Source organism: Tarenaya hassleriana, unplaced genomic scaffold, assembly GCF_000463585.1.
Source record: "Tarenaya hassleriana unplaced genomic scaffold, ASM46358v1 Cleome7, whole genome shotgun sequence".
Taxonomy (NCBI): domain Eukaryota; kingdom Viridiplantae; phylum Streptophyta; class Magnoliopsida; order Brassicales; family Cleomaceae; genus Tarenaya; species Tarenaya hassleriana.
The window spans coordinates 21,711-36,863 of record NW_010969548.1 but is presented as its reverse complement, the minus strand read 5'-3'; the positions used below and the strand labels follow the sequence as shown (position 1 = coordinate 36,863).

The window sequence follows — 15,153 nt, the reverse complement described above, 5'->3', positions numbered from 1 at the left end:
TGGGGGGGGGGGGGGGTTTCCTTTCCGATCAGAGATCACGTGCGGGAAACGTGATGGGTAATATAATGGGCTTTTGAGTACGGAAACTGGGCCATGTTATCCTCCCAGTAATGGCCCAATAGTCTATGGTCGGAATTGAAAAAAAAAAGTTCGTAATATACAGATTTCAATATACATAATTGTTACAATTCCCTTATAAGAATTAGCTAAAAATAAATTAATGAACAAATTCCTAGTCATATCAAAAAAGAAAAAATATTTCTCAATTTATCTTACAAGATGAACCTTAGGGTGACCAAGAACCCTTATGAGAAAGAAGCAAGGGTTTACTGCACTTTCACGGTATTGAAATATATAAGATCATGTTTGTTTTTAAATTTGTGATGAATATTATGTTCTGATGATTGGCTTAGGACAATCAAGTTGAGTTGATGTTTTTTTTAAATAAATTATTACATTTGGCTTAAATGATATTTCTTTAATAAACAAGCAAAATGGAAATAATTGTGGCCACCATTATCTAGATATATGTGTGGTGGTTATATGTTATTTGAGCAAGTAGTCGTTGACTGAGATAAATAAATTTCATCATGACCGTTAACATTAACAAAATCAGCAGTGGAATTGTACCAAGTCTAAAGCTGCCGCACATATATATATATATGTAAGACATTGGAATAAATAGTTGAATGGAAAATGGGAATGAACGTGTTGCCGGAAAGTTGCATAGCGAAGATACTGTCGTTGACGTCGCCACGCGATGCATGCCGATTGTCGTCGGTGTCGAGGATCTTCAGATCGGCGGCAGAGTCCGATGATGTCTGGAACAAGTTCTTGCCGCCGGAGCTCCCCGCCGAAGTTCCTGAATACCCCTCCCGGAAAGATCTCTTCTTCGGTCTCTCCAATGACCCCCTCCTCATCCACCAAGGCCGAATGGTAGCATAAACAATCTCTTCTTTTTCTCTCTTTTTTTATTCTTGTCGTTTTTGAGACAATGATCGAACGGTCGGAACAGAGCTTTTCGTTGGAGAGATCGAGCGGCAAGAAGTGTTATATGATATCACCAAGAGCCTTGAGGATTGCTTGGGGAGATGATCCCAGATACTGGCGTTGGATTTCTCTTCCTGATTCCAGGTCTCCTCTCTTCTCTCTCATATCATTCTTTTCGGTCCGTGGCATTGTTTTACCTGTAAAGATGGATATAATATCATCGATATTCACCCCAATGGTCGAATGGTTATAACTTTGGTTGTAGAGGTCATCTGGGGTGTCATATATACGAGAAGTCCCATGTTCGAGTCGATAGGTGGATGTGGAGGAGAGTGCATTTGCATCTCCGAACCTAGAGATAGTTGGGCCGAAGATCTAATGAACCTCTTGTTTATGAAAAAAGAAAAATATATATCATCGATATTCCCAACTCGAATCCGAAGTTTGAATCAATGAAAGCAGTCTTTCTTTGTCCGTGTCACTGGCCGAAACACAGGTTTGAAGAAGTGGCCGAGCTGGACATCGTATGGTGGTTTGACATCTCAGGAAGGATGGACACAAGCCTTCTCTCCGACAACACTCTATACGGCGCTTACCTTGTGTTCGATCTAACGCCTAACGCGTACGGATTTCGAGAGGCAGTTGAATCCACCGTCAAAACGGCTGACAATATTCAGCATTCGAGGGTGTATCTGTCGCAAAATCCACGCGGAGAAGGAGGGTCGAGAAGAGATGGGTGGTCTGAGGCTAAGTTGGGGTGCTTCTTCAATGGAGGGGGAGGAGGGGACGAGGGTGAAGTGGAGATTCGCCTTTGCGAGACGAGGAACCTTCATGCCAAGGAAGGGCTTATTGTTCATGGAATTGAGATCAGACCATCCTCCTCCTAAACTTGGTTTCTTGGATTCGATTCCACACATTTTGGATGTTCTTCTTCTTGTTTCTCAATCCGCTGTGTAATAATCCCATCCCATGAATGAAGAATGGTCGGGTTTTATGATGAATAAACATGTAAACGGTCTCATTATTTGATATTACCATTTCTTTTTTTTTTTTGGTTTTTGACGAAACAAAAGCCAAAGTGGAGAAAACATGTGTGACCTCGAAGAAACGACATTCACAGAGACGAAACTACGAGAACAAAAGAGATACAAATGTCCGAACTACGTCCTACTGTCTGCATACTACAGCGTCAAATATCATATTAATCCCTACAACATACAAACCATCAAATTCTAAACAACTGATACATCAGATGACCATAACGTTAAAAAATCCACGACTCTTCTCACGTCAGACACAACGGATTAAGACACTGCCTTTTCAACAACTTACTGAAGTTGGCAGCTGTTGCGAATCTTGATTCACTTTTACATTCACGTTTGAGTCTCCTTCGTTCACTGCTTTGCCCTTCTCTTCTGCTGTGGCGGCCTCTTCAGTTTCTGCCTTCTCGTCGGCTTTCTGGGTTTCCTTTCCTTTCGCCTCTGCTTCAGCCGGAAGGCTTGGTTCACCATCAGTTGCCACCCGTTCCCTGTTTGTTGCTTCTGCTGTCACATTGCCAGCATTTTCTTCGGCCTTTTCCTCTGCGGGTTTGTCTTTCTCCCCCTTGGTAGCATCTTCCGTCTTCTCTTTCATTTCCGTGTCCTTTGGGCCTTCGTCTTTAGCAGATTCTTCAGTCCTTCCACCGTTCCTGGACTCTTTCTCCTCGACCACACCCTTTTCCTTTTCGGACTCAACATTTTCTGTCTCCATCGCATACTTTTCACCCTCGTTCTCTTTGCTCTCCTTCTCATCTCCAGCCTTCTCTGCTTGTACATCCTTTTCACCCTCCTCTTTGTTCTCAGCCTCGGAATCAGCCTTTTCTGGTTGCACATCCTTTTTGCCATCTCCATTTGCTTTTTCAGCCACCGGGTTTTCTGTTTGTACATCTTTTCTACCCTCCTCTTTGTTCTCCTTCTTCGTGAGGGATGATCTCCGTTTCTTCATGAGTGGCTCCTTCTCTGGTGTCGGAGTGGTAGTTGCCTTTGCTTTCTCACTGATCCTGGCTGATCTCCTCGGGGTCTCACCGATCGTCCAGTCAAACTCTGAGATTGCAGGATTGCCCGGGTGCACTTTCAGGTACTGCTCCAGTTGCTTGCGTGTGCTGATCTCTTCACCCGTCGGGGCAATGAACGCGATCTCGCTCTTTCTCGCTGTACCTGCCTTCTTCGGGTAAAACTGTAAGAAGAAAACATATATGGATTCACTCCAGACCCATTAGTTATTCACCCAATTCAGTATGAAAAAATAGAAAGCTTAAAGAGGTCATTGGTTTTGAGCAGTTCTTCCTTGGAAAAAACGACAACTATTTGGCAGAACTGCTGTGATAACCAATCAGATGTCACTTTTAGAACCAGCAAGCTCAAAGACCGAATCCAAATGACACAGAAAGCAACCATTTGAAATTCTCTCACTTTCACAAACCGACATGAGTCCCACGACAATTCGAGTTCAATTAGACTGTAACGAACGATGTTTCGACAATTCGGACAACTCCAGAGCCGCAAGATGCAGAAACAGAGGCTGAGAACTTCTCTGAAGCCATTTCTGAAACAACCTCTAAGAAACCCACAAAATTGCCAACCACAGCAGTGATTCAGGACTGATGCAGAGCCAATTCCACACATATAGCAAAAACCCTAATTTCATCATCAAGATTCCGTGAATTCCTGAGCTATAGATGCAGAAGCAGAGGCAGAGAACTTCTCTCAAGCAATTCCGAAACGATCTCACACATTTAGCAGAAACCCTAATTTCATCATCAAGATATCCCTAAACTCCAAATTTCAACAAAGTTGGGAAATTTTCCACACTAACTTTGAACATCTTTCACTACAAAAAAAAAAAAATCCCCAAACCGCACGGGAAAACCAATATACCTCATAATTCTCCAAACTGAAATAAACCCTAGAAACAAAAACTACACCAGGAAAGAGACCATGCCAACTACTACTGCTCACACGACCAAAACCAGATGTCAAAAATCAAAATTTACAGCAAATTTACCATCAAACAAAAGCAGAAAACAGAGGGAATAATACCATTTTCTTCCACGAAGAAGGAGCTGGGAGTTCAACAGACACAAGTTCATCTTTGTTCTCCATCTCTGTCTCTCTCTCTCTCTCTCTCTCTCTCTCTCTCTACCTGGAAGAACAAATTTCAGGGAAAATAAATTAAAAAAAAAACAAAACAAAAGAGAGAACAAAACCCAAGAAACTGTATTTCTACGAAAAGTAAACCCTATAGTTCCTGTTCTTTCCTTTCTGGTAACAAGAGTTGCCAAGAACCGTTGAGACGCTAATATGGATATGTTCGCGTGTCTGTTGTGTCATCAAATTTTATTCATTTATTTATTTTTTCAATTTCAGACTCTTTTTTTATATGTAAGAAAATAATTTCTCTCTGGGTTATTATATATATGTGTGTGTGTTTTTTTTTTTGACAAACCTAAGGGGTGTGTGTGTATATATATGATTCACACATTATATTTTTGTGACAGACCTCTGTTAATGTGACACGTGTCACCGTCATCGATTTCCAATTTCGAAACCATGGCGAGCTCCGATATGACACGTGTCATATCCAAGGAACTTGTAAATGCTTCCGTGCGATGTGGGCCGGTACTCATCTGGTTCCCTCGTGGATGGATGAGACCTCTCTCAAGTTAGGATGAGTTTGTGACTTTGCTTGCCACGTCAGATTGGATTGGCCACGCGTTTGCAGCGGCGCGTCGTCGTGGGACTTTTTCAAAGCCTTGCGGTGGGTATGGCTACATTTGTTTCCCTCAGATTCTTGAAAAAAAACTTTTTTCAACAAAAAAAACATTTACCATCAGATGATTCTCAAACTTATTAAAAAAAAGTGTATTTGGCCTTAAGGTTTATTATTAAATGGAATTTTGTTAATTTTAAAAGAAATCGGCTACCCAAAAACATGGTTGCTTTAATGTTTTTATGTTGTATACATTTAGACCTTAAATGGTATAGGAATTTTTAGAGTTTTTTAAATCCAAAAAAAAAAATACCATTTAAATTTTTATAAAATTAATTTTTCTAAAAATTTGGAAAGCCATTTTAATGAAAAAATCAATGAAAAATCAAAAGTTACTTTTTTTGAGTTTTTAACTATTATAAAATTTAAAAACTAAAAACCAAAATCAAAAAAAATAAAAAATTCAAAATAAAAGTCATCCCATTTTAAAGTCTTAATAATATTTTCTAGAAGGAAATAATAACAAAATAAAAAGAGGCAGAAAATAAACTGAAACGGAAAGTAGGATTGAGGTCCGGGAGCGTGGGAATATGCCCCAGTAGTTGCCCACTCTTCTCTAGAACCCTCTTCTCCATTTTTTGTCCCCTTAACACGAAATAAATTCTTTTTTTTTTTAATTAGTTACATTTATCTGGTAATAATATTATATTTAAAAAGCCCATTATAAGCCCAATTTGTTTTAGCTTTGAAGGCTTTCTATGGCCCAACTAAAACCTAACAAATCGAACCGAGTCGGTCAATTGCATGGCAATACGGTCAATACTCGTACAATACTATCCAACCAAGTTTGGTCTTCCTGGTTTTTTGTGGAGAAATGCGAAGAGAGGCTGCTGTAGAAGGAAGGGTCATGAAGTTCGGGAGAAGTCCACCTGCTTATAATAGCTTCGGAGTCTTGGATGCGGGCCCCCATTAGAGAGTTGCAGATGATCCGGCGCGAGCAATCATTACTACCCTCTCCCAGGGTCATTGAATGGCTGGTGTTGTTTAAAGATGCCGATCACGTGACTATTGGATATTGACTCAGACTTTCGACCATGTTTAAGCAGGTTCGGTTTGACAATTTGTCAGGTCTCAGAGTGAGAGCGAGTGGATCACATCAAGAAAAAAAAGATGGTAGATTGAATAAAAAAGGTTTCCATTCCTTGAGATGGCTTTCAAGAAGAGCTCGCTGCAATGCACCCCCTCCTTAAATTGTTTTGTTTCCTTTGTGTTTTCTCTCTCTTTGATTTGGGTTTGCACGGAGGGATATCTATAGCCAGGGAAATACAAATCGTACTCCCCCACACACGCGCGCACACACACATATACTATTAACGCAAGCTTATTTGTTGATAGTCTACTTACTAATTACACCACCACCATTCACTATTTGGTAAATGATTTATTCCACAATCTCATTCTTGCGTCCTATGTCATTACTAGCTAGCTCTTACCCCCCCCCCCCTCTCCCTTCTTTGTATTTACATACCCATCCTAAAATATTTTTACGTATTCATATATATATATACATATATATATATATATATATATATGTATATTAGGGTTTAGGATGCTGCGGTAATGGGAGGGTGTTGAGGATGGAAGAAGTTAGGAGGGAAATGGTGGATTTCTTGAGGCGCGTTCTCATCATTTTGTACGACGACGGTTTCATCGTCGTCGTCTTCCTCATCTTCGACTTCCCATAGAAACCTAGCGTACGAAGCTTGCACGTAACTGTATTCACAATGTTTTGTTTTACATTTTAAAAAAATGGTTAGCAAAAACAAAATTAAATTAAATTTTAAGAAAGAAAAAGCTTAAGTTATAGAAGAGAGTGAAACAAATACCAATCATGAGGAGCGGATTTAACGGCTTGGTCGAAGTAACTACGAGCCCTCCGGCCATCTTTGCGGGTTCGCCAAATGAGATCAGCGTAAAGCGAGAGAATGTTTCCGTCCTCCGGATTCGCTAAGATTGCTCTCTCGCAATACTCCTCCGCCTTCTTCATTTCTCCCTTTACCTGTTTTTTTTCCATATAATATATATATATCCAAATATTCAGCAACGCCCATATTCTGAAATTTAAAATCAAATATAAATATAATAAGAGAGTGAAAATTATACCTCTTTCAAGAACTTAGCGTAGTTGCCAAGGAAAAGGGAGTTTCCAGGGTTCATCTCTATCATTACCCGGTAATACGCTTCGCTCTCGAAGAACTCTCCTCCTCCGCCGTCTCTACCGTTAGTGGTGTTTCCGCCGCCGTCATCTCTCCCCATCCCTCCACCACCACTGCCACCGTCCTCAATGCTGTCTTCCTCCACCACCTTCTCTCCCAACCCTGAATTCGAAAGCAACCTCTCCACCGAAAACGTTGACGTTTTCACCCGAGGCTCTTCTTCTTCTTCAGAATCTTCGTCTTCTGATATGGGTTTGCTCATACGTGGGGTAGTTCTTAAGATGGTGGCGGTGTTTCTGGGCTTGGTCCTGTCTCTGTGGACGTTGAGTTCATAGTGAATGAGCTTTCGAGTGTTGTCATCCATGAAGTTCGATGTGTACATAGACACTGATGATTTGGTCCTTTTGTGAAGCTGAGACTCTGCTTCCGGAGATGACGGCTCTCGAGAGGTAAAGCACTGGTGATGAGGAAGCCAGGAGTCAAGTATCGGAGCAGATGAGCTCCTCATAAGCATTCTCTCTCTCTCTCTCTCTCGTGTTTTCGGTACTTATTAAAATCAATATGACGGTATATTTAAAAGGAATCTTATAACTGTAGGAAGATTTTTTTGGTGTAGCAGTGTAATGGCTCAAGCATCCACAGTTAGGAATTCAGCCCTCGGTTTATAGACCACAGTATAACATAAACCAATTAAGTGATTAACTATAAAATTGAAAAAGAATATTTTTTTGTTTGTCGATGTTATATTAGATTTTACTGCTATATATTCTTGTAAGTACGTGAAGCATAGATGTTTATATCTCTATGTGATTATAAATCGCATAATCAAATGCGTTTCGTATAAGATCATATATATAAGCTAACGAAAAAGATCATATATATAATTTTCCTATACTATTGTACGGGACCATGCATGGTAGGTATAAAACGTTGGTTCTCTAATAATACTCGGACACGTTGACTTGAATAGAAATGGATGTGGGGCCCCTTTAGCTTTTGCTTTCGAGCCCCAATTATGTTTTCGCTCTATTATTTATCATTTGGTCATTATGTTTTGTTAATTCATTTATTTAAAATGGCTAAAAATTGACGGTGTTAAGTGAGAGTGAGATGAAGACAAAAAGTGACGTCACTGTCGGCCTCGAAATCTCGACCAAAACCTAAGTGACACGTTTTGACTCCAACTGCAAATCCCGACGAAGACCTATGACTAGAAGAAGACGACGTCTCAATGGCTAAAGTGTGTCATCTTATCGTCTTGTTTCCCTTCTTTAATAGGGATATATATATTATATATATATATATAATATATATAATTATGGCTGGGGGGAAACGGATGGTGTGGTTAATGTTGATAATGTGACTCACACAAATAATTGAAGCACATTGACCACAATAAGATCAAATTTCATGAACTACGGCATACGCATGATTCAATTTCTGGAATCACCATCTTATTTTCGGATAGAATTTCGGGTTATGTTTTTCAAATCCACGACGGCTTTGGAATTTGTGAAAGAGGCTATAGGATAAGATATTCATGTGACAGAAATTGATCCAAGATTGAACTGAACATATGATATTATTTCAGTATTTGGATACAAAATGAAATATTTAGAATTATATATGTATCAACTGTCAACAGATTTTACAGTGTTTTTTATTTGAATCGGTCACCAAAATCTTGGAATTAATCAGTAATCAGAGGTGTAAAATGAGTTTGGTCCGGTCAGAACCACCCCAACTTATCTTGATATCAGAATTTTTTAATCCAACTCAACGAATCGAATAATATTTGACTCAACCCAATTTGTCTTTGATCACGAACCAAACGAGTTAATTCGTGAACCAAATATCTAACTAAAAAATAAAAATAAAATTTTGTTAATTATATATGTAACAGAGTATAATGGATGAAATGTTCTAAAATAAGATAGAGTAGAAAATATTATAATAAAAATAAAAAAATTAAAATATAATAAAAATTTTAAAAATATAAAAAGTATTAAAAATACTCTTAAGAAATTAAAGAAAATATATTTTTTCTTGTTTCATTAGGATTTAGCTCGTGCCGAATTGGTTTATTCGGCCAATTTTTTTCAAACTCAATTTTACTAAGTCCAACTCGATCGGTAAAATATGGGTTGACTTGCGACACCTGTTAGTAATTAATCTATGTAACTTTATGTTCACCAAACTCTTTATTTAGTTTCTACTCGACTAACACTAAACCAAACAATAAATTGATTCTTTACATCGAGAGACGTGGTTGATCATATTGTTCGTCACATTGAAAGATGCAATATTAATATTTTCTGAAAGGATCGAAAATGGTTTCACATAATATACAAGGATATGTAAGATTTCGAAACGGTGGTATTTGTTTTTGTAATTAACGGTGGTATTTTTTTTAAGCACTAAACATGACTGTTATATATATATATATATATATATATATATTTTATGAAGAGATGTATGTATATGTGATGTGACAGGGACGGAGATAGTAGCATGAGCAGTCGTACCTCTCATGTTGATAAGAATATTTTAGTACAGTTGAACGAACTGACATGTGACTTCCAAACTCTTAACACAACCGACAGATAGAGGTTAACACGTTAAAACAATTTCTCACGCTGTCTATAAATTACGAAAACGATCGTGGCCTTTATTCGTAATATATATATATATATATAGAGGGGATCTCTTATGGATCTCAAGGGTGGTTGCCACGATAAATTTTACTTTTGAATAATAGACCAGAAAATGTGTAGAATTCTTGGATTTTTTTATTTAGTACAAAATATTAGAATATTTATATATAAAAATATAACTGTAAAATATATTGTTTAATTAATATAGATATATAAAATATAAAGATAAAATCAAATCTAATCTAATATTACGATTTTTTATGAAAATTTTTTATATCTCTGAAATAATTTTCTACAGTTATGCTTAACATTTGAATAGAAGAATCGTTAGGTTATTTCCTCCAAAGGATATATATATATATACAACATATATTTTTTTGAGAGATCTCCCATTCCACGGGAGCTTAAAAAAAGATACGTGACAGCGACATCCATAAGCCATACTATGCAGTATTGCATACAAATATTTGGGGGGAAAATATCATAGTATGAGGGATTACTGTTTTCAACTACTCAGATATGTATAATTACTGTTTTCAAATGTTTTTTTTTTGTTTACCAATACACAAAATTGGATAGTATGCTCCAAATACTTATAACTTGGCCGAAGAAATAAAATTTTGGACGGACGGCCAGGATCATCTCACTAATCGTAGTGATGAGGTATTCTTCTCAACCTCTTGCATGTACTCTTCATGGTCATGGTGACGACGACCTCCTGATTATATATTTTTATATATAAACAAATTAATGAACAATCATAATAATAATAATAAGGAAAAATGACATTTTTCTACACCAATTTAGTAAAATATGATCTTTTCCTACACGAATTTTTAATTTGACAAAAACCTACATTATATCGTCAAATGTCCCAAATTCGTACACGAATTACCCAATTTTACTGTAATTTACTATACAATCTGAAACGGTGTTAAAATATCCGTTAATTGCTGACGTGGAAGGTCACGTGGCGGCTGACGTGGAATGCCACGCGAAAAATTTCTCCACGTCAGCACACCACATCAGATTTAAAAAAAAAAATAACTAAAAAAAAGTAAAAAAAATTAAAAAAAATTAAAAAATCGATAAAAAAATACATATATATATATACATACATATAAATATATTTATATATACACATATATATATATATAAATACATATACATGTATACATGTATTTATATATAAACATATACAATGCATATATATATATATATGCATACAAAATAAAAAAATACATATATACATACATCTATATATATATGCATATATATTCATATCTTATACAAATACAAATATAAATATATATACTCTTATGTATAAATATATCTATATATACATACATCTATACAAATATATATACATATATATATTTGTGTATATATAAATATATTTATACGTACATATATGTATATATATGTATTTTTTATTTTTTATGTATATATAAATATATACTTGTATATCAAATTAAAAATTTATGTATATATAAATATATTTGTATGTATGTATATATATTTGTATAGATGTATATATATATATGTGTATATTTTTTTATTTTGTATGTATATATATATATATATATATTAATACATAGGAGTATATATATTTATATTTGTATTTGTATATAGATATGAATATATATACATATACACGTATAGATATATGTATACGGGCCTCCATTAGAGAGTCGCAGATGCTCCGGCACGAGCAATCATTACTACCCTCTCCCGGGGTCATGGTATGGTTGATGTTGTATAATAGATGCCGATCACGTGACTGTTGGATATTGGCTCAGGCTTTCGACCAAGTTTAAGCAGGTTCGGTTTGACAATTTGTCCTCTCTCAGAGTGAGAGCGAGTGGATCACATCAAGAAAAAAAAGATGGTAGATTGAATAAAAAAGGTTTCCATTCCTTGAGATGGCTTTCAAGAAGAGCTCGCTGCAATGCACCCCCTCCTTGAATTGTTTTGTTTCCTCTGTGTTTTCTCTCTCTTTGATTTGGGTTTGCACGGAGGGATATATATAGCCAGGGAAATACAAATCGTACTCCCCCATATGCGTGCGCGCGCACACACATATACTATTAACGCAAGCTTATTTGTTGATATACTTACTAATTACACCACCACCATTCACTATTTGGTAAATGATTTATTCCACAATCTCATTCTTGCGTCCTGTACACACACATATACTAAAAAAATCGAAAAAAAATAATATATACATATAAATATATTTATATATACACACATATATATATATATATATAAATACATATATAAGTATACATGTATTTATATATAAACATATGCAATGCATATATATATATATATGCATACAAAATAAAAAATATATATATATACATACATCTATATGTATATACATATATATTCATATCTTATACAAATACAAATATAAATATATATACTCTTATGTATAAATATATCTATATATACATACATCTATACAAATATATATACATACATACAAATATATTTATATATACATAAATTTTTAATTTGATATACAAGTATATATTTATATATACATAAAAAAATAAAAAAGCGAGTGGATCACATCAAGAAGTATATATGTTTATATTTGTATTTGTATATAGATATGAATATATATGCATATACACGTATAGATATATGTATATATATGTATTTTTTTTTATTTTGTATGTATATATATATGTATATATACAATATATATGTATTGCATATGTTTATATATACATACATGTATATATGTATATGTATTTATATATGTTTGTTTTTTTAATTTTTTTAATTTTTTTAATTTTTTTAATTTTTTTAATTTTTTTAATTTTTTTAATTTTTTTAATTTTTTTAATTTTTTTAATTTTTTTAATTTTTTTAATTTTTTTAATTTTTTTAATTTTTTTAATTTTTTTAATTTTTTTTAATTTTTTTAATTTTTTTAATTTTTTTAATTTTTTTAATTTTTTTAGAAATCTGACGTGGAATGCTGACGTGGCAAAATTTTCCTCGTGACCTTTCACATCAACTGCCACGTGGCCTTCCACGTCAGCAATTAACGGACATTTTAACACCGTTTCAGATTGTGTAGTAAATTGCAGTAAAATTGGGTAATTCGTGTATGAATTTGGGACATTTGACGATATAATGTAGGTTTTTGTCAAATTAAAAACTCGTTTAGGAAAAGGTCACATTTTACTAAATTGGTGTAGAAAAATGTTATTTTTCCTAATAATAATAATAATAATATATAGGTAACACAACATGCATGTATCTTTTCCATTTCCTCACATATACATATTAGTGTTGGGAGGGTTACCTGATATATGGCGAAGAGATATGAAAAAGAACAAAAACAATGCAGCTCTCAAGTTATATTTTCTTGACGAAAGCATTATTTCCTTCATGCGTGTTGTTGCAACGAAATCAAAACGAGAGAGGATAAAACTTCTTATTGATGTTGCGTATGTTTTGAAATGTCTGTCACCTTGTATACTGATTCATTATATGGTTGATAGATTATGTCTTATTATATAATGCTTATTATAATAAGATTCAGACATATTTGGAATATCTTTCTATATATGATAGGTTTCTAATTTCATGTCTTGACCGACTATTATGTTTTTTTTTAAAAATTTTCTTCACCGACTTCCATGTTAAGGAGCTGTTTTTTCTAACAATAGCATGCAATGAGAAAATAATGGACGCTCATATTTCAGATATAATATGTTTATATATTTATGGGAAAACGTATGGCTATATATGTTATGAATATATATAAAGAAGGTTATTCTACCAATCGCATGCAATGAGAAAATGTACATTCATCTTGTCATGTATACTTTATGGGAGAACACATGGTTATATATGTTATGAAACCATGTAAAAAAATAGATTATTCTAACAATATCATGCAATGAAAATGTACATTCTATATTAGTTATTCTCTCTGTTTTATAATCTTTGACGTTTTATATTTTGTTTTACTAACAGTCTTTTAGCAACGAAAATTTGTCGAAATTTTTCGTTATAAACCTACAAATTTTCATTGCAAAATAGGGTTTGCAACGAAATTGTAACGAAAAAATTTTCATTGCTAACATGTCATTGCAAACCAATATAACGTTTCAATTCGTTGCAAATTGCAACGCTTTACAACGAAATTGCGTTGCAAAATTAGCAACGCAATTTCGTTGTTATTTTCAAACATTCTTTGCTATATCCAGAGAAGATCATGCAATCCGCAATCATCTTCAGATCCGCCATGGCATTTGTATCTTCACCTCCTCTCTTGCCGTCCAATCTCGATTCATCGCAAACCGAGAAATCAAATTTTTTATCCGACTCAGAGTCTGAAACGCTTTGACGCGAACTCATACGAGTGCTCGACCTCGAATCTCCCAAAGAACGGACAGAGACGGGTTCCAGATCCAAGGACCGCCGAGTCGATTTCAAAATCTGATAAAACTCCTCCACGTGCTTCATAGCGATCAATACTCTTCAAGCTCAGTGCACGAACAAGGCATCTCGGATCTCAAATTCACCTTTACCAACCTCTGTACCCCGCATTGCAAGCCGGTTACACGATAATAATAATAATAAGGGAAAATGACATTTTCCTACACCAATTTAGTAAAATGTGACATTTTCCTATACGAATTTTTAATTTGACAAAAATGTACACTATATTATCAAATGTCCCAAATCTGTACACGAATTACCCAATTTTACTATAATTTACTATACAATCCGAAACAGTGTTAAAATATCCGTTACTTGATGACGTGGAAGGCCACGTGACGGCTGACGTGGTAGGCCACGTGGAAAATTTTACCACGTCAGCAGGCCACGTCAGATTTAAAAAAAAAACTAAAAACAAGTAAAAAAGATCGAAAAAAAATAATATATACATATACATACATATAAATATATTTATATATACACACACATATATATATACATATACATGTATACATGTATTTATATATAAACATATGCAATACATATATATATATATATATGCATACAAAATAAAAAATATATATATATATACATACATATATATGTATATGCATATATATTCATATCTTATACAAATACAAATATAAATATATATACTCTTATGTATAAATATACACATATATATACATACATCTATACAAATATATATATACATACATATATTTATGTATATGTAAATATATTTGTATGTACATATATGTATTTTTAGTTTTTTAATGTATATATAAATATATACTTGTATATCAAATTAAAAATTTATGTATATATAAATATATTTGTATGTATGTATATATATTTGTATAGATGTATGTATATATATGTGTATATTTTTTATTTTATATGTATATATATATTAATACATAGGAGTATATATATGTATATATATTTGTATAGATGTATATATATATATGTGTATATTTTTTATTTTATATGTATATATATATTAATACATAGGAGTATATATATGTATATATATTTGTATAGATGTATATATATATATATGTATATATTTTTTT

At 33.9% G+C, this 15,153-nt stretch overlaps 3 protein-coding genes across 3 annotated transcripts; 1 reads left to right on the top strand and 2 right to left on the bottom strand.

Moving 5' to 3' along the window:
* Nucleotides 1–633: 633 nt before the first annotated feature.
* Nucleotides 634–2,042, top strand: LOC104800409 (F-box protein PP2-B11-like). Its single transcript, XM_010523205.2, has 3 exons — nucleotides 634–936; nucleotides 1,016–1,134; nucleotides 1,487–2,042. The coding sequence occupies exons 1-3, from the start codon at nucleotides 697–699 to the stop codon at nucleotides 1,875–1,877; spliced, it is 750 nt and encodes a 249-aa protein (XP_010521507.1). The 5' UTR covers nucleotides 634–696; the 3' UTR covers nucleotides 1,878–2,042.
* A 61-nt stretch (nucleotides 2,043–2,103) lies between these two features.
* On the bottom strand, nucleotides 2,104–4,420 carry LOC104800408 (methyl-CpG-binding domain-containing protein 10-like). Its single transcript, XM_010523204.1, has 3 exons — nucleotides 4,286–4,420; nucleotides 4,068–4,170; nucleotides 2,104–3,204 (listed from the first exon to the last, which is right to left on the bottom strand). The coding sequence occupies exons 2-3, from the start codon at nucleotides 4,128–4,130 to the stop codon at nucleotides 2,311–2,313; spliced, it is 957 nt and encodes a 318-aa protein (XP_010521506.1). The 5' UTR covers nucleotides 4,131–4,170; nucleotides 4,286–4,420; the 3' UTR covers nucleotides 2,104–2,310.
* Nucleotides 4,421–6,286: 1,866 nt separating this feature from the next.
* LOC104800407 lies at nucleotides 6,287–7,559 on the bottom strand. The gene is made up of 3 exons (XM_010523201.2): nucleotides 6,901–7,559; nucleotides 6,624–6,796; nucleotides 6,287–6,510 (listed from the first exon to the last, which is right to left on the bottom strand). Exons 1-3 carry the CDS (start codon nucleotides 7,465–7,467, stop codon nucleotides 6,342–6,344), a joined length of 909 nt encoding a protein of 302 aa, XP_010521503.1. The 5' UTR covers nucleotides 7,468–7,559; the 3' UTR covers nucleotides 6,287–6,341.
* Nucleotides 7,560–15,153: the final 7,594 nt, after the last annotated feature.